Source organism: Stenella coeruleoalba, assembly GCF_951394435.1.
Source record: "Stenella coeruleoalba genome assembly, chromosome: 7".
NCBI classification, from domain to species: domain Eukaryota; kingdom Metazoa; phylum Chordata; class Mammalia; order Artiodactyla; family Delphinidae; genus Stenella; species Stenella coeruleoalba.
The window spans coordinates 84,233,310-84,253,048 of NC_137153.1; the positions used below are offsets into that span (position 1 = coordinate 84,233,310).

At 40.9% G+C, this 19,739-nt stretch overlaps 2 protein-coding genes across 2 annotated transcripts in view; one reads left to right on the forward strand and one right to left on the reverse strand.

Annotated features, from left to right (window-relative positions):
• The window catches only part of LOC307188550 (spermatogenesis-associated protein 31D4-like), a 203,155-nt gene that overhangs the window by 73,295 nt on the left and 110,121 nt on the right, over window positions 1-19,739 (forward strand). The window lies entirely within an intron of this gene.
• LOC307188903 (heat shock protein 75 kDa, mitochondrial-like) lies at window positions 3,252-4,647 on the reverse strand (the record flags this gene model as incomplete). Its single annotated transcript, XM_079926564.1, is given in 2 exon segments — window positions 3,252-3,858; window positions 3,860-4,647. Coding segments are annotated over 2 exon segments (1,395 nt in total).

The following is a 19,739-nucleotide window of genomic DNA, read 5'->3' on the forward strand; positions in this document are numbered from 1 at the left end:
ATATAGACAAATTTAAAACAAAGTAATGCAAGCACGTATACAATATAAATACTAATAAAAAGAAAGCTGGAGTGGCTTTATTAATATCAGATCAAGGAAAAATACCAAGGACATTATATACTGATAAGAAATGTCAGCTTGGCAAGAAGATATAACAATCCTAATAGTGTACACCTAAAAGCAGAGCTTCAAGATACACAATAAAACCTGATAAAATTGAGTGGAGAAATGTACAAATCTATTATACTTAGAGACCTCAAAATCCTCTCAGTAATCAATACAAGTAGACAGAAAACTAGCAAGTATATAGAAGATCTGAACAACATTATCAACTATTTGACTTTTGTAGAACTCTAAACACAACAACAACCGAATACACATTCTTTTCAAGTGCACAAGGAACATTCACCAAGGTATACCATATCCTGGGCCATAAAACAAACCTGAACAATTTTAAAAGAATTGAGATCATACAAAGTATGTTTTCTGGTCATAGCAAAATTAAACTACAATTATAGAAAGATATATGGAAAACTCCAAATATTTAGAAACTAAAAATATACTTCTAAATAATTCATGGGTCAAAGAAACCTCCTAGGAAATTTTAAGATATTTTGAACTGAATGAAAGTTAACATACTAAAATCTGTGCAGCTAAAACACTGCTTAGAGGAAAATTTATAGTGCTAAAAATGCGTACATTAGAAAAGAAGAAAGGCCTCAAATCAATAATCTATGTTTTCACTTTAAGAAACTAAAAAAAGGACAAACTAAACTCAAAGCTAGCAGAAAAAAGAAAATTACAAAGAACAGAAATCAATGAAATTGAAAACAAACATTAGAGAAAATTAATATAACTAAAATCTAGTTCTTTGAAATAATAATAAAAAAAGATAAACATCTGGCCAGATGACCAAGAAAAGGAAAAAGAGAGATGCCATAAATTTCCAATCTCAAGAATGAAAGAGAGGGTATCACTACAAACCCTAGAGATACTGAAAGTATAATAAAGGAATACTATGAACAATTCTATGTCTATAACCATGACAACATAGATGAAATGTACCAATTCCTTGAAAAACAGAAATTACAAAATTCATGAAGAAATAAATTACATGAATAGTTTGATTTCTATGAGAGAAATTTAATTTGTAGTTACAAACTTTCTTAGAAAGAAAACTCCAGGCCCAAGTCATTTAACTGGTGGATCATACCAAACATTTATGGAAGAAATTATAACAATTATATACAACCCCTTCCAGAAAATAAAAGAGGGCAGGACACTTCCCAGCTCATTTTATGAAGCCAGAATTACCTGATACCAAAACAAAGAATACAAGAAAACTATAGATCTTCATGAACATAGATGCTCCAATTCTCAACAAAATATTTGCAAATGGAATCCAGTCATATGTAAAAATGTACATTACAACAAAATAGGGTTTATCCTGGGAATGCTAGGTTGTTTTAACAGTCAATGTATTATTGTAATTTACTACATTAGCAGGCAAAAGAAGAAAAATCACTTGATTATTTTAATACTTGCAGAAAAAACTGTTGATATAATTCAACATTTATTCATGATAAAATTATCAGTACTCTAGGAATAAAAGGGAACTTGTTTTACATGATTAAGGATATCTATAGAATCTTGTAGCCAACATTATATTTAATGAGGTAAGTATGTCTGCCGTACCATTTCTACTCAACATTCATAATGGAACTCTTAGCCAGTGCAACAAGGCAAGAAAAAGAAAAGGCATTCAGAATGGAAAATAAAACTTTCTGGATGACTTTACTGCCTAAGAAGAAGGTCTCAAAGAATCTACAAAAATGCTCCTAGAACTTAAAAGTGAGTTTGGTAAGGTCTCAAGCTATGAGATTAAAATGCAAAAAGCAATTGTATTCTTATATAAAGGGATGTCTTATTTTATTGAACTTCACTTATTGTCCATCACACATACTGCATTTTCTACAAATTGAAGGTTTGTGGCATCCCTGTGTTGAGTAAGTCTATCAATGCCATTTTTTGATCGCTTCATGTCTCTGTGTCACATTTTGGTAATTCTCACAACATGTCAAACTTTTTCATTATATTTGTTATGGTGATCTGTGATTAGTGATGTTTGATGTTACTATTAAGACTTGCTGAAGGCTTAAATGATGGTTAGCATTCTTTAGCACTAATGTATTTTTATTTACTTATTTTTAATTTTTTATTTATTTATTTTTGGCTGTGTTGGGTCTTCGTTGCTGCTCATGGGCTTTCTCTAGTTGTGGCGAGCGGGGGCTACTCTTTATTGCGGTGTGCGGGCTTCTCACTGCAGTGGCTTCTCTTGTTGCGGAGCATGGGCTCTAGGTGCATGGGCTTCAGTAGTTGTGGTGCAAGGGCTCAGTAGTTGTGGCTTGCGGGCTCTAGAGCAGAGGGTCAGTAGTTGTGGCATGCAGGCTTAGTTGCTCCGCAGCATGTGGGATCTTCATGGACCAGGGCTAGAACCGATGTCCCCTGCATTGGCAGGCAGATTCTTAACCACTGCGCCACCAGGGAAGCCCAGCACTAATGTATTTTAAAATTAAGGTATGTACTTGTTTTTTTAGACATAATGCTATTGCCAACCTAATAGACTTCAGGATAGTGTAAACATAACTTTTATATGCACTGGGAATCAAACAAATTATGTGACTTTATATGCACTGGGAATCAAACAAATTATGTCGCTTTATTGCGACATTTGGCTTGGTTGGTCTGGAACAAAACCCACAATATATTGCTGAGGTATGCCTGTAAAGACAATAAACAATTGGAAATCAAAATTGAAAATAAGTACCATTTATAATAGCGCCCCAACTCAATAAATAAATATTTGGGTATAAATTTATCAGGATCTGTATGCTTAAAACTATAAAACACTGATAAAATGAATAAAAAGAAGACTATTCATGGATTAGAAGACTCAGTATACTTAAGATGTCAATTCTCCTCTTTTTGATCTATGTATTTGGTCCAATTCCAATAAAAATCCTAGCAAGTATGTTTGCATTTATTGGCAAATTGATTTTTTTTAAAGTAAATAAAGCTCAAAAGCAGGTGTTCTCATTGGCAGCATCCAGTCCTTCCTGTGTCATTGTCCCAACCTCCCCCCCCCCCCCCGCCGTGACTGTCTCAGGCTACCTTGTCCCACGGTTCCATCTGTCCCCTCTCCTGCAGCCCTAACAGTGCAGGAGGACCTGGGGCTTTCACAGCTGTCAGTGTCAGTCCAGGGCCTTGACAAGCAGGTGGTTCAGGCGGCTCACCATGGGTCGCGGGTCATCGTCGAGCCCCGCTGTGATCACGGCATTCTCGTAGATCTGATCCACCAGCAGCTGGGCCAGGTCAGGCTCGCTGTCTCTCAGCTGATTGAGCTTCTTGATGAGCCTGTGCCTGGGGTTGATCTCCAGTGTGGGCTGCAGCAGCTGAGCGCGCTCCTCCTGGGGCTTGGCCAGCTGTCGCATGCGCAGGAAGTGCCGGGCGGCCCCCATCTTGGTCTGGATGAGGACCTGGCGGCTGTACAGTGAGATACTGGAGCCCAGCTCCCGGCTCACGTCAGACATGGTTGGTTTCGTTTCCAGCGCGTAGACGATGCTGCGGATGTTGAGCGGTGCGTCCGTCTTGTAGTGCAGGCTGTAGCGGGGCTTGTCATGGGTCTGAGCGATGTAGCGGTAGAATTCCTCGTGCCGCGTCTCGCCCACATCCTTGGGGTCCATCAGCCAGATGGCCTGCAGGGTATTAATGCGCCTTCCGTTCAGGTACAAGGGGAAGCTGACAAAGTTGCTGTACTTTGTCACCACATCTCCAACCGGAGCCTCGCTGGTGAACTCTGCTGTCTGCCGTGAGGTGGACGATGATTTTGGTCCCGGTTCTTACTCCTGAGGCTTCGGCGATTTCAAACACCCCAGAGCCCTCTGAAAGCCACTGGTACCCAGGGCTGCCCGTGTCCACCGAGCGAGAACAGACCTCGACTCTGTCAGCCACTATGAAGGCCGAGTAGAAACCCATTCCGAACTGGCCGATGATCTTGCTGCTGGCCTCCGCCTGCCTCTGAGGCGCGTCCAAAAAGGCCTTCCACCCCGACCTGGCAGTCGTTCCCAGGTTGGACACCAGCTCCTCCTGTGTCATCCCGATGCCAGCGTCCTGGATCGTGATGGTGCCTTTCTCGGTGTCAGCCTGCAAGTGAATATCCATTTCTGGCAGCGTCTGGCCTTCAGACACCAGCTTATGACGCAACTTTTCCAAGGCGTCACTCGCGTTGGAGATCAGCTCCTGTATAAACACCTCTTTTTCTGAGTACAAGGAACGGGCAACGATGTCCAGAAGCTTCTTTGTCTCAGCCTGGAGCTCATGTTTGGAAACAGAGCCCTGCACGGTCTCCGAGCTGCTGCTGAGGGAGTGCAGAGGCTCCTGCTGACGCTCCTCAGTAGCCTGGGAGCTGAACGGCCGTCCATCGTGGGAGCTTGAAGCCAGGCTTTGCCTGGGACTCCAGGACTGGGCTGGGGGCCTCCAAGGACACAGAACTGGTTGTGCTCCCCGGGCCACCGCCAGGGCCGCTGCCAGTGCCGCGGCCCGCAGCCGGCAGCCCCACAGCAGCAGCGTCCACAGCTGGCGAGCCATGTCTGCAAACTGATTTTTTAAATTTATATGAAAAGGCAAAGGTGCATATCCAATAAAATTCTGCAGATGAACAAAGTTGGGAGACTCATACTACTTGATATCAATACTTACTGTAAAGCTACAGTTATTATGACAATGAGATATTGATAAAAATATAGACATACAGATCAATGGAATGGAATAGAGACTTGAGAAATGAACTCACAGAATTGTGGTCAGTTGAGTTTTGAAAAAGATACAAAGGCAATTCCATGGAGAAAGGATAGTCTCTTCAAAAAATGGTGCTGAAGGGCTTCCCTGGTGGCGCAGTGGTTGAAAGTCTGCCTGCCGTTGCAGGGGACGCGGGTTCGTGCCCCGGTCCGAGAAGCTGCAGAGCGGCTGGGCCCGTGAGCCATGGCCACTGAGCCTGCGCGTCTGGAGCCTGTGCTCCGCAACAGGAGAGGCCGCAACAGTGAGAAGCCCACGTACCTCAAAAAAAATGGTGCTGAACACCCCAGTGTTCATTGCAGCACTATTTACAATAGCCAGGACACAGAAGCAATGAAATGTCCCTCAAAAGAGGAATGGATAAAGAAGATGTGGTACATATATACAATGGAATATTACTCAGCCTTAAGAAGGAACGAAATCGTGCCATTTGCAGAGACATGGATGGACCTAGAGACTGTCATACAGAGTGAAGTAAGTCAGAAAGAGAAAAACAAATATCGTATATTAATGCATATATGTGGAATCTAGAAAAATGTTATAGATGGACCTATTTGCAAAGCAGAAATAGAGACACAGACATAGAGAACAAATGTGTGGACACCAAGGGGGGAAAGGTGGGGTGGGATGAATTGGGAGATTGGGATTGACATATATACACTATTGATACTATGTATAAAATAGATAACTAATGAGAACCTACTGTATAGCACAGGGCACTCTACTAAGTGCTCTGTGGTGACCTAAATGGGAAGGAAATCCAAAATGTAGGGGATATATATATATACGTATAGCTGATTCACTTTGCTGTACGGCAGAAACTAACACAACATTGTAAAGCAACTATATTCCAATAAAAAAAATACTTAGAGACTGAAAAAAAAATGGTGCTGAACAACTGAACATCCATGTGCAAAAAAAAATGAACCTTGACCTGTACTTCACATTTTGTACACAATTAACTCAAAATGGGTAACAGAACTAAATGCAAAACGTAAAGCTATAAGACTTTTAAAGAAAACCTGGGAAAAAATCTTTGTGGACCTGAGTTAGGTAGAGAATTCTTAGATATAATAAAAGCAAGATTTATATGAGAAAAATTGATAAATTAAACTTATCAGTTAAAGACTTATGCATTGTCAAAGTTACTGTTAAGAGAGTGAAAAGACAAGTCACAGGTTGGGGGAAAATATTTGCAAATCATATGTTTGACAAAGGCGTTGTACTTAGAATATATAAAGAACTTTCCGAAGTCAACAATAAGAAAACAACAAACCAGTTTTCAAAAAAGCAAAAAATTTCAACAGTTACTTCGTCTAAGAAGACATATTGAAGGCAAGTAAGTACATGGAAAGATTCTCAGCATCATTAGGCAGTAGTCATTAGGGAAAGACAAATTAAAATCATGAGATAAACTACATACCTATTAGAATTACTAAATTTAAAAACAAACAACTGACAATACAAGGTCTTGATGAAGTTGTGGAGCAACTGAGACTCTCATACGTTGCTATGAGAATGCAAAATGGTACAGCCACTCTGAAAAACAGCTTGGCAGTTTTTTATAAAATTAAACATACACTTACCATATGATCCATCTATCCCACTTCTGGGTATCTACCCTAGAGAACTGAAGACGTAAATTCACACAAAAACCTGTAGCAGCTTTATTCAAAATTGCTCAAATCTGAAACAACCCAAATGTCCTTTAATGAGTGAATGGATAATCAAACCGTGGTATGTCCATGCAACGGAATACTACTCAGCATAAAAAGAATGAACTATTTGTTACGTGCAACAACTTGGATGAATCTCAAAGTCATTCTGCTAAATGAAAGAAACCAAATTCACAAAGTTACATATGATGCAACTCCATTTATATGTCATTCTGGATAAGCTGAAGCTACAGGGAGGGAGGAGAAAAAGCAGTGGTTTTCCATGCTTAGGGGTAGAATGGTTGACTACAGCACCCTGAGGAAACTGGGTGTGTGCGCGTGTGATATTATTCTCACTGGCCAAATATCCTGTGCGTTGAAGATTTACACGCTATTCATTGAATGACCTATTCATTGAAGAAATGTTTAAACTTAAAATAATAATATTTACAGCTAAAATTATTCATTGGTTACTGTGTGTCATGAATGACAATAAACATTTTACAGGTAGTCAAGCTTCTCAATTCCACCCCATGGAGTAAGGATGGCTAAATCGGCACGTGTTCGACTACTCTTCCCATGCCCGTGTTTGCCACTCCAGAATCCTTTCTAACATTGTGCTTAAGGCAGCCAAGAGCAATCACTCAGTGTGATAGTTTCCTAGAGCTGCCATAACAAAATACCACTGACTTCATGACTTAAGCAACAGAAGTTTATTTCTCACAGTTCTGGAGAGTGCAAGTCCAAGATGAAGGCGTGGGCAGGTCTGGTTTCTTCTGAGACCTCTTGCTTTGGCTTGCATGTAGCCACCTTCTTGCTGTGTCCTCATGTGGCCTTTCATCTGTGCATGTACATCCCTGGTGCTTCTTTTGTGTGTTCAAATTTCTTCTTCGTATAAGGACACCAGTCAGATTGGATTAGGGTCTACCCTAATGGCCTCACTTTAGCTTAATTATCTCTTTAAAGACCCTATCTCCAAATAAAGTCACATTCTGAGGTACTGGGGGTTAAGCTTCAACATATGAATTTTGGAAGGACACAGTTCAGCCTATTATACTCAGATATAATCTATTTGCAATCTCTGCCACATAATATAAATGCAATAATTTTACCCAGGAATAATTTAATGTGAGTATAACTTGCCTTTATTTTTTTTTAACTGAAAATGCTTGCCAACCCTGGGTCAGAGGACACTGCTTTGAGAATGAGATTTTATTGCCTGATCCCATCTTTGAGCAGCCTTCTGAGCTCTTGGGGCAGTGTGCTTAGAGATGCCCACTGTGAGCAACCCTCCCCTCAAAGGTACACGGAATCATCTAGAAATGGCTTGTCAGTCAAATCTGTGTCAAGACTTCACTGCCATGCCAGAGTCAACCAAAGCCTAGAGCCACGGTGGGGACTGTCCCAAAACACTGAGTCAGTGTCACTGAGGTCAGGAGTGTTCCTCCACCTCCTTAGGCTGGAGGGGAGCCAAGATTCTAAAGCCTAAAGAATTTGAACCACAATGATTCTATCACATATTTATGCACACAGGCACACAGGTTAGAAGAATATTTCATAACAATCTTCAGCTGTTGTCACTGGAGAGCAGTAGTGACCCTTTATCACTTAAGAAATTACCATACTCACAGATTGAAAGCTAGGAACAGTCCCATTATTTTATATGTAAGGTCCAAGGAAATTACATTGCGAAAAGTGATGAAGGGACAATTAAGGGCTGCAGATGGGCATTTAGCAAAGAAACATGAATGTATTTCTAAAGGCTTGGTAAGCTTTCTGGAACTATGCAACAGATATTGGCTCCAAACCATCCACTGGAAACAAAGCAGTGGCTGTGTTCTAGCTACCTACCGTTACCTGTATTTCTAGGGGATGCCTGCTATTCTTTAATTTGAGAGGCACATTTTAGCATTGCTGGAACTGGACTTCGATCTTGCAGTAAATATAAAATTTAATGGGGTCTTTCTCCTTTTCTTCATTCTCTTTCCTCTTCTCCTGTTTCCCCCTCTGGAAAACCCTTATTAAAGAGCTGGTGCATTTTGCAGAAGATGGTGTCTTAGAATTGAGGTAATGTACTTCCAATTTGTTTTGAAGTCCAGGCTGAAGACTAATGTTTTAGTTTAGTTCTGACCATTTTGTTCACAAAGTAGACTCTGATAATTTGCCCTCCAGGACTGGAAGGGACCCTAATGGGTCTGTGCTCTGACACGCTCTCAGATCTCAGCTCTTAGAGGGGCTCTTATCATAGGTGTATCCTAATAAGGTTCTGGGAAGACTAAGTCTGCCAAAGGCCATGTGATGTGCTGGCAAATGCCAGGTTCCAGAAATGAACACAGTGACCTTGATGGTAATACAATGTAACATCTCTTTGCTTCAAGACTACACACATTTATACCAATAAATTTCAGAGAAAACCTCTGTTTTGCTAGGTAAGGTACATTAGCATATATATATGTGTATATATATGTGATTTCTAAGCATAAAAAGTAAAAGCTGCCATCTTGTTGTAAGTTAGAATAAAAGAACATTAAGTCACTGGAATATATTAAATAACTAATTACATCAAGAATAGTCTAGGTATTAGACCTGTGAAACAGTCTGCTTTATAGATTAACATGAGAGCTTATTTGCATATATGCTATAGACACTTTTGAGAGAGAGAGAGAGAGAGTGTGTGTGTGTGTGTGTGTGTGTATGTATAGCATATGTGGCATATATAGTGTTTTAAAGAGAGTAAACACCATGTAGTTAATTCCTGTGGCCAAAGACAATTTCAGTGTTTTTGCAACATTTGACGATCGCTTCATCTTTGTAATACCATCTAAATTTGCATTTTTAAGAATCCCATGTATTACTTAACAGAAAAGGCCTAAGGGGTATCAAAAGAGACGAGGCAAATTAAGTTTCCTTTTGTCCAACTTTGTGTCACTTCCTGCCTCCATAAATAGGGAAAGCAAAATATGTGCTTCTTATTCATGTACATCTGCCAAACCAATTAACACCTCCTGAATGTTATCTTAATTGCATTTATTAACATAACATTAACATAGCAGGGAGATAACATTCAGAAGGTATTAATTGGTTTGGCAGGCACTCTTGAATGGGAAGCATAGAGAAAGGCCCTTCTCAGTATCTTATGTGGGTTTTTTTTTTTTTTTTGGTGGTGGAGAGGAAATGAGATTACACTGAAAGAGAGAAAATATATCTTAACCAAAATAGTAGCCACATCACAGGGTCACTTGATTCTCCTTTCTAAAATCTCCAAAGAAGCATCTGCTCTAAAGCCTACCTGTTTGACAGTTTACCCAGATGCCCTCTCCGCCCCACTGTCCCTGTGCAGTTCTGGCTAAGGAGGCCTCTGGAGGTGTGCAGGCACAGATATGCTTCTCCAGGATGCACTGAGCTCCACCGTAAATTTTTACAGCACCTCAGCTGCTTTAAAAATAATTCAAATGTGTTCCTGTGATGAGAATTTAATAGGGCTCCTACCCTTATAGAATCATATACCTACAGAGTGCTTTAACTAGACCCATCTATTCATTAACTCATTCAAAAGGCCTTATGGAGCACCTACTGTAGCTCAGCACTGTAAAATGCTGGGGTAAATAGATAAACAAGACTCAGTACCTGGCTCAAAATGTCCAGCTGACACAGGGATTGGCCATGGAGACACTCATGGCAGGTGAATGGTTCAAAATGGACACCCATACGTCTTCACTGAGTGAATGAATCCATGAAATGTGATCACCGTGGTTCCCCTCTGGTGGTGGTATGGAGGGTGGGGAGGTGGGGGTCTAGGGATGTGTGTATAAGGAGGCAAAACTGAAGACAGCAGATGATTATGGAAAGTTAAAATGAGGAGGGACTGAACTAAGGCAGAAACACTACGATGGAGAGGATAGCGTAGATAAAGAGATCCACACGACCCAAATAGCTGCTCACATTTATTGAGGGTTTTCTTTGCACCAGGCAGCGCTCTTAGCATTTGATTTCAACAAATATATGATATTTCAACAAATATATGAGGTGGTCCTATTATTATACCCATTTTAAAGATGAGGAAGTTGAGTATGGTAGCCTGAGTGATGGCCCCCCAAGGCTGTCCACACTCTAATCCCCAAAACCTGTGAATATGTTACACTGCATAGCAAAAGGACTTTGCAGGTGTAATTAGGTTAAGGATTTTGCAATGGGGAGATTATCTTGGATTATCTGTGTGGGCCTGAGGTAATTACAGGACCTTTAACATGAATGGGACAGAAATAGAGTCTGAGTGAGAAGATAAGGGACAGAAGCAGAGGTCAGAGAAAAGAGAAAATGCCACATTGGAGGCTTTGAAGATGAAAGGGCCACAAGCCAAGGAATGTAAGTGGCCTGTAGAGGGGCTTTCCCTGGGCCCTCTGTGTAATGAGACTCCTTCCATTTACCCACGTTGTCCATTTCCTTTCATTTTCATCCTCTTTGGGAAAGTACCGTGTTTAATTGTACAATATTTTTCTTACTACAAAACTGTTTCCCTCATTACATTATCATTTCCATGAAGGCTGTTCTTGTGTTGTTCATCGTTGACCCAATGCCTAACACTGTGCCTGACACAAAAAATATACTCAATAAATGCGTGTTAAAAGAATGTAGGGGGCTTTCCTGGTGGCGCAGTGGTTGAGAGTCCGCCTGCTGATGCAGGGGACATGGGTTCGTGCCCCGGTCTGGGAGGATCCCATATGCCATGGAGCGGCTGGGCCCGTGAGCCGTGGCCGCTGAACCTGCCCGTCTGGAGCCTGTGCTCCGCAACGGGAGAGGCCACAACAGTGAGAGGCCCGCATACTGCAAAAAAAAAAAGAATGTAGGAAGGGAAGAAGTTCTCACACTTGCTCAGGGTGGCATATTTCTGAGCTGTTAGGGTGTCCCCCGAAGGCCTTGATATATTGAAATAACAGACTTACCCACCTTGTGATATGCAGGTGCCCCTGCCCAGATCTCCCTTCAATAAAGAACCTATTGACTCAGCTGCCGGGGTTGTGGTCTGTGGACAGCCTTAGTTACTAGTCCCTTCAGGGATTACCTCACCTGCAGAAAACTGCCTTCCTTAAAGTTATGCCCTTCTCGGGGTGGCCTATATCCAGTGACTGATTGAGATGAGCATTAAGGACTGGCCATTTCAGTCCAGCATGGGACAACTCTGGAGGCCAGTTTAGCTCCAGAGTTCCTTGTGAGATTGTCCAGGGTTGTCATGGGGCCCATACTGTTCTTGATTTCTGCCTCATCCAGTCCTGTGTCCCCTTCCCCTCCATGGGTGTTGATCCCAAGGACACTCCTTAATAAACATCCTGCATACTAAACTGTCTTAGAGTCTGCTTTCTGTTGGTTTGACCCCCATCTCAAACAATCACTAAGCATAGAATTCTTTTGAGCCAGGTAGTTATAAATAATCAGGAACAGAATCCAAAATTTAGGAAAAATGTATACAAGATCTTAGTATTAAGGAAATTCTATCCATTAATTCTCTTTTCACTGAGTTAGGAAGACTGCTGTTAAAAAGACTTACCAGTGGAATCCCTCAACGTGCTGATCCCCTCCCCCCTCCAAACATGGTTTGACAGTCACATCAGATCTCTTTCCTAAGTATCTCTTTGATTCATCACCCTCATCACTCTTAATTCAAGCCACCCATTACTTCTCACTTGGTTTAATGAACAACTCTGAGTCCCTTATTTTGTCTTGCTCCAATTTTTCTCCATGCTGGAGTGGTCATTGCCCCACTTAAAGCTCTTTAGTAGTTCCCCATCACCTGTAGCATAGAGTCTAACTCCTAAACATGGCATCCAAAATTCTCTCTGATTGGGCTTCTCCCTGTTTCCAGACTCATCTCTGGCATGCTCTAATCACCCTCCCCCCTTTACCACTGCCTCCTTTGTTTTGGTCCTGCCAAAGTTCTCCAAACTGTCCACGCTGGTGCATAGGCCCATCGTGACCTAGACTCTCTTTAGAGCTCTAACCTTGAATTTTGCCACCTCTTTCTAGTCTCAGCCATCCTGAGTGACATGCAGTTCATCAATATGCCCTGTCCTTGTTTGCCTCTGGGCCTTTGCACATGTTGTTTCCTCTGTCTCGACTATTTTCTCTTTCTCTGACTACCCATCTCCCCGCCTTCTCCTTGCCAAGTTGATTTCCACTGATACTCACCCTTCCTTGATTCCCTGAGGATGAATTTGGTGCCTCTCCTATGTGCTCTTATGGCACCCTGTGCTTGGTCTTTTTTATAATAACCGTACCATTCATAATTGCCTCTAAACGTAACTGTCTCAGCCACTAGACTCAACTTCTTATTCATAGCTGTGAACACAGCAATGAGCACAGTACATAGCACATGGAAAGTACTTGGGAAATATTTAATGATGAATGAATGAAGAATCAAAGTCTCATGATAATCCTAGTGCATAAGCAGAGTAAACATTTTTGGCCACATTTTAGAGATATGGAAATTGAGGTTGACTTAGCCAAGGTTGTGTTGCCTTCTGACTGCAAATGTAGAGCTACTTACTGGAAATGCCTCAATCCTTCATTCATTCTACAACTATTCCACAGGTTTGAAAGCCTGCTATGTGGTTGTGTGTTGGGCTCTACTATAGGTGCTGGATTGACATGACCTGTCTTATGGAGCTTACATTCTAGAAGGAAAGATTGACAATAAACAAGTAACAAAATAATGTTGAGTAGAGGTAAGTTCTATAAAGGAAATATGATGCAGTGACGTGGTAGAGTGGCATGCCAGTGCATATAAGGGAGAGTGGTTCTTTAGAAATGGAGGTCGGGGAATAACCCTTGGAGGGAGTGACATTGGAGCTGAGGTCTGAAAGATAAGGAGCCAGTCACAAGACAAGGCAAAGAAGAACCTTCCTGGCAAAGGGAAGAGCATGTGCAAAGCTCTGAAATGGGAAAGACCTCGGAGTGTTCAAGGATCACAAAGAAGACCAGAATGGCAAGATTATAGTGAGTAATGGGAATAGCAGCAGTCTGGATCACGTAGGGCTGGTAGATCTTGGTCAAGAGTTTGGATTTTGTTCTAAATGAAATGGGAAGCCAATGAAAGATTTAAAGAGCAGAGATGGGCGGTTACTGAACCCAGACTGTGATAGTGTTGGAATCCTAATGAGCTGGATGATTAGGACTTCAGGAAATAAAATCCCACATAATTTGGAAAATGTAGTCTAGGATAAGAGCTCTCGAAGCAGTGTGGACCCAATGGTCATTTTCCCTGGAGACTTACAGGTGTTTTTACAAACCAGATTATGGTTTCTACCAGTACCCTCATACTAATAAACTCCATGCCTCAGTCTCCAGCTTCTTATTTCCAGTTGCCTGCTGGGCAGCGCTTCCATACTGTCCTGCAATGTATATCTAAAGGTAGAACTGTTGGTTTGCCCACCTACCCTACCATGCAGTGGTATCCTCCTTCTTTATTAATGAGCCATTTATTAAGTTATAGGCATCCTAAAGGACAGCCCAGTAACAAAAGCCCAGCTGACCACCAAGTCCTGACATCTTCTACCACCCAAATATCTTTCAGATTCAGCTTTATTATCCTTGTCTCTTCAGGTTCTCATCTGCTATCACCAGGACTTTTGCAGCAACCTCCTAAATTATCATTAGCTTTCTTTACTCCAGTCCCATTTCAAACTCCTGCCAACCTAATCTTATTTTTTTTTCAAATGCAAAGACTTTTATATTTTATCTCCAATACAAAAGTAATAGTTTCTTGTTAAATTGCCAAATCCTATTACCAAATGAAAACCCAGTGTGCATCCTTCTAGACTTTCTTCTATGCTTATACACACATATATACAAATTAGATTATAATATAATTCTGTTTGGTGATTTGCCTTTTTATTTAATAGATTGTGAGCATTTTTCTAAATGAATAAATACACAGCTACATCATTTTTGGTGGTTTTGTATTATTCTGTGATATGGATGTACTATAATGTACTTAAATAATTTCCTTTTGAAAGCCATTCAAATTATTTTGCTTTCACGAATGATCTGGAACATCTTTCTATATTTTTTCTACTTGTACCTCTTTCTGTCTTACTTTCTTCAGAAGATTTACTTGATATAGAACTCTTTTTTTTTTTTTCTTTGCGGTATGCGGGCCTCTCACTGTTGTGGCCTCTCCCGCTGCGGAGCACAGGCTCCAGACGCGCAGGCTCAGCGGCCATGGCTCACAGGCCCAGCCGCTCCACGGCATGTGGGATCTTCCTGGACCGAGGCACGAACCCGTGTCCCCTGCATCGGCAGGCAGACTCTCAACCACTGTGCCAGCAGGGAAGCCCCAATATAGAACTCTTGATCACATAAAATTTCTTTTAATATTGTTGTGGTTTCATGATGTATAGATGATATATAGTTTTTTTGTTTGTTTGTTTGTTTGTTTGTTTTTTGGCCATGCTGCACAGCTTAGGGGATCTCAGTTCCCTGGCCAGGGACTGAACCAGGGCCATGGCAGTGAAAGCCTGGAATCCTAACCAGTAGACTGCCAGGGAACTCCCTATATAGTTGGGGTTTTAAAAAAATTTTTTAAATAATTAATTAATTAATTTTAGTTTTGGCTGCGTTGGGTCTTTGTTGCTGTGTGCAGGCTTTCACTAGTTGCAGCAAGCGGGGGCTACTCTTCGTTGTGGTGCGCAGGCTTCTCATTGCGGTGGCTTCTCTTGTTGTAGAGCACGGGCTCTAGGTGCGCGGGCTTCAGTAGTTGTGGCACGTGGGCTCTAGAGCTCAGGCTCACTAGTTGTGGCTTGTGGGCTCTAGAGCGCAGGCTCAGTAGTTGTGGCGCACAGGCTTAGTTGCTCTATGGCATGTGGGATCTTCCCGGACCAGGGCTCGAACCCGTGTCCCCTGCATTGGTAGGCGGATTCTTAACCACTGTGCCACCAGGGAAGCCCTGTATGGTTGTTCCTAATTGGAAATTTTTTGGCATGAGATGTGAGACAATGTTTTGAACTTTATTTTTCCTAAAATGGTTGGCCAGCTTTCTCAATATTATTTATAGTTTAATCCAACCTTTCTCCAATGATTTGAGGTGACAACACTGTTATACACTAAATTTTTATTTAACTTTGAGTCTATTTCTGGCCTTTCATTCTCGTCCATCAGTCTGACTACAAATTCTAGCAAAAATGGCCTGTTGTTTTGAATCTAGTAGCTTTCTAATGGATTTTAATATTTGATAAGCCAAGTCCTCTGCTTTGCTCCATATTTATGTATTTACTTTTTTGTGTGACAGAGTTTTTTCTCCACATTTTATTTTTCAAATAAAATTTAGCACCATTGCATCACTCTTCAAAAAACATTTGTTGAGATTTTTATGTTGATTGTATTAAATTTATATGCTATTTTGGAAGAATTTGCCATCTGCAGAACTATCTTTCTAAACTAAATCTGGTGTTATCATTATCCTGCTTAAAAACCTGTCATAGCTCCCTCTAATGGGAAAGTCATATTTTTTGGAATGGCATGTAACACGTTACATATTTTGACCCCTGTGTACCTTTCCTTGTGCTTTAGAGATTTAGAAAATCTTAGATTACAGTACCTCAAAGGATGTGGAGTAGTCATTTGAATCTCAAAGTTCAGGCAGTGGAGGAGGTGGGTAGCAGAGAATATATTGGCAGGTTGAAGATGTAATTTGGAGATCTGTATTTACCTCGTTTGCAGCTGTGACTGGAGCCAGGAGCTCCTAAGCTTGATTGCATTTTGGCCTGTAAATCCATCCAGGGGAAGATCATCAGTTCTAACCTACAAGCATTCCAAGAAAATGTGCGTGATCAAGGCTTTCTTTCTTTTAAGTCTTGGGAAAGCTGTGACTTTCTAAAGTTTGGCTCCTGCCACTTGACATTGAAGAAAAAAAATTCCACTAACTGCAAAATAAATAAGCTGGCTGCTTTGTGTTTAGCCTGCGGCTTAATCTCTAAACCCTGGCCCCAGTAAAAGTTACTGTTGGCTCTTTTCATCCGTCCTCACCCTTTGTTGTTCTCCGTGTGTTTCCCCATTCTCTGCCATGTACAAATCTGGTGGAGGAGATCTGGGTCAGTGATAGCGGGTGAGCGAGAAGGAAATGAAGGAACAGGGAGAAACATTAAGAAAACTAAGCTGGCAATGTTAAAACTTGCTGAGAGGAGACTTAACTGTCTTTTTTAAATTTACTTTAATTTTTAAAGTTAAAAAATTATTTTTTAGTGAATTAAATTTTCAACTGTCCTTTGAGACATATTATAACATGTAAGAATTCACATGGGGATGGGATGTAGACTATGAGTTTTCAGACATCCAGTCAGATCCTGAATACTCTCCGTGTACTTGTTTATATAAACCACGTTAGCTGGAAACTCTTATAAAAATTCAGTCACAGTATTTGACAATTGGATTTCATGGTTATCTTGTTAAAGTTGGGATATAAAATCAACTCCCTCATTGCTTTTAGCACTGGGAGAAGGGTAATTGCATGGGTCTTCGAACTATAGAGATTTTATTTTGGTCAATCCTTTCAGGTTTCCCTCCAAATAATCTTATTGGAGAGATGCTTAAATGGTACAGTAGATTAGCTTGTGTTTTTTCTGCCTTTATTTTTTTTGCCTTCTGTTTACTGAAGTTTATAATGATATTGAGTAACAAAGTAATGAGATGATGAACAGAATAAAAACAGGAATAGGAGAAGATGGATGTAATTTATAAACTGGGTCATCACCATTAAATAATCAAAAGCTTGGAATTGTAGTCCATATAAGTTGAAACTGAACTGCTATAAGACAAAATAATGCCAAAAAGTTTATTGACCTTTATTTCCAATGTGTGTTGTTCTCTGGATGTCCTACATGTTTTTCTACAAAGAAGATACTCCTGCTTCATGGTCACTTTTTTTTTTTGCGGTACGCAGGCCTCTCACTAATGTGGCCTCTCCCGTTGCGGAGCACAGGCTCCGGACACGCAGGCTCAGTGGCCATGGCTCACGGGCCCAGCTGCTCCGCGGCATGTGGGATCCTCCCAGACTGGGGCACGAACCCGTGTCCCCTGCATTGGCAGGCGGACTCTCAACCACTGCGCCACCAGGGAAGCCCCGTGGTCACTTTTTGGTTTTTTTTGTTTTGTTTTTTTTCATGGTCACTTTTAAGATCAAGTTGTGAAGCCATAAATCTATTAACTGCTAGAGGAATTGACCTATTTTTGAGAATGATCTTTCAAAGTTCCAGAATATCTATTTCAAATTAGTGAAAACATGGTTATAATTTGTCAGTTATTAAACGTAACAAGTGAAGGAAGAAATATAGAGAACATGTATAATACGGTTTTTATCCTTAGGGAATATTGTACATGCACCATAAGCCTAGTTTTCCCTATTGAGTGCAGAAGCTTTGTCATATAAGCAGGAATAAAAAAAAGTTTAACCGAGCCATTTGGCCACTCCAAGATCATGAATTATAGAGCTGGGGGTTCAAGGACACTGATTGCCCATACAACCCTGCAGGGAGTTGAACTGAGCTCAGTGTGAGGTCACAGCAGGGCAGCAGAGGACAGAAGGTAATGAGATGTCTGGGCAGTAGGGTAGCTCATCAGCTGCTCATCTGAGAAATCCTGGTGCGTGGATGAGGTGGATGTGACTCATTGATTCAACCTGAAGCAGGAAGAATTGTGAACAAGGGGACCAAAGAATAACTCAAGATGGTGGGAGACAGCCAAGATAAAAAGCTGTCTTTACAGACGGCCTTATTTAACCAGGGCTAAGAGTTAGAAATGTACATTTATCTGCCATTTGTCCACTTATTTGAAGGGAATTTCATGCAGTAGAACCAGCACATGCACAGACACATTAATATGTTATGTCCTTTGCATAGGGAAAAAGTAAAGTTATCAACCATTATAGAATCTATATTCAAATGTAGAGACTTCTCTTTTTTTCCATTAATAAAAGAACATTTCAAATATACACAGAAGTAAAGAGGAAGAATACACTGACTCTCATGTACCCATTGCCCAGCTCCACCAATTAGCAATTATACCTTTCTTGGAGGAAATTCATTTTGATGAAGGAAGTTGGCATGAGAAGAGTCCTGGAAACACTCCCTGAAGAGGGGGAAGCAAAGGCCCAGATTTTCGGCAGGGCTCCCTTGATCCCTCCAGTGTGACATTATTACAGCATTACTGTGTTACTTGTTAAATGAAAGGTATTAGCTCTGTGAATAATCAGGTAATCAAAAAGTAGTTACTGCTTTGACTTTTTATTACAGGTTTTTCATCCACTTACATTTAAATTTTTTTAATATATCATTATTTTAAACACATATCATTATTTTAATTATATCCAATTAAATATACCTGCATTTCCTCAGCACGCATCATTACGTACTTTACTAAAAAGCACTTTGAATCCAACTGCGTACCAACGTTCTTTATTATAATTTATGTGCACAAATCTTAAGCAGATTTATACATTTTGGAGATTAATTATCAAGAAGTTTGTTTAGACTTTCAGTAAATGTGAAACAAACTTCAATTCACTTTGGTATTTATAATTTGATGGTATTATGTTATTGTCCTGTAAGACACCATTTTGTTTTTTTTATCTAAGGAGAGTATGGGTACATAAAGAGAAGTCATTACAGTTACCAGAACCATTAGTGCTCAGGTCCTTACATTTTTTCATCACCTTCGGTTCCCCCTGAAACTCATTCTTTTTGGACTCTGCCAAATAGCAGACTGAAAGATTGCTTGTGACTCAGTCCCAATCGCATGAAAATAATATTGCTATGTTATAGGAATATAAGAAATAATATAAGCCTTTAGTGATTGCTTTTAGCTCCTGTTAAATAATCTTAGCTCTTTTTACCCAATGTCTGTTATGGTACGCGGGCCTCTCACTGTTGTGGCCTCTCCCGTTGCGGAGCACAGGCTCTGGACGCGCAGGCTCAGCGGCCATGGCTCACGGGCCCAGCCGCTCCGCGGCACGTGGGATCTTCCCGGACCGGGGCACGAACTCGTGTCCCCTGCATCGGCAGGCGGACTCTCAACCACTGCGCTACCAGAGAATCCCCTGTTACTTTTTATATCTGCTTTTGCATTACTCAGAGCTAGCCGTAAGAAAGTCTTACTACTGGTGTTTGACTTATGATGGAGTAGTGCAAAGATCCTTAAACTAGAATTCAACAACATGTAGTTCTTATATTCTAGCCAGCTCTCTGC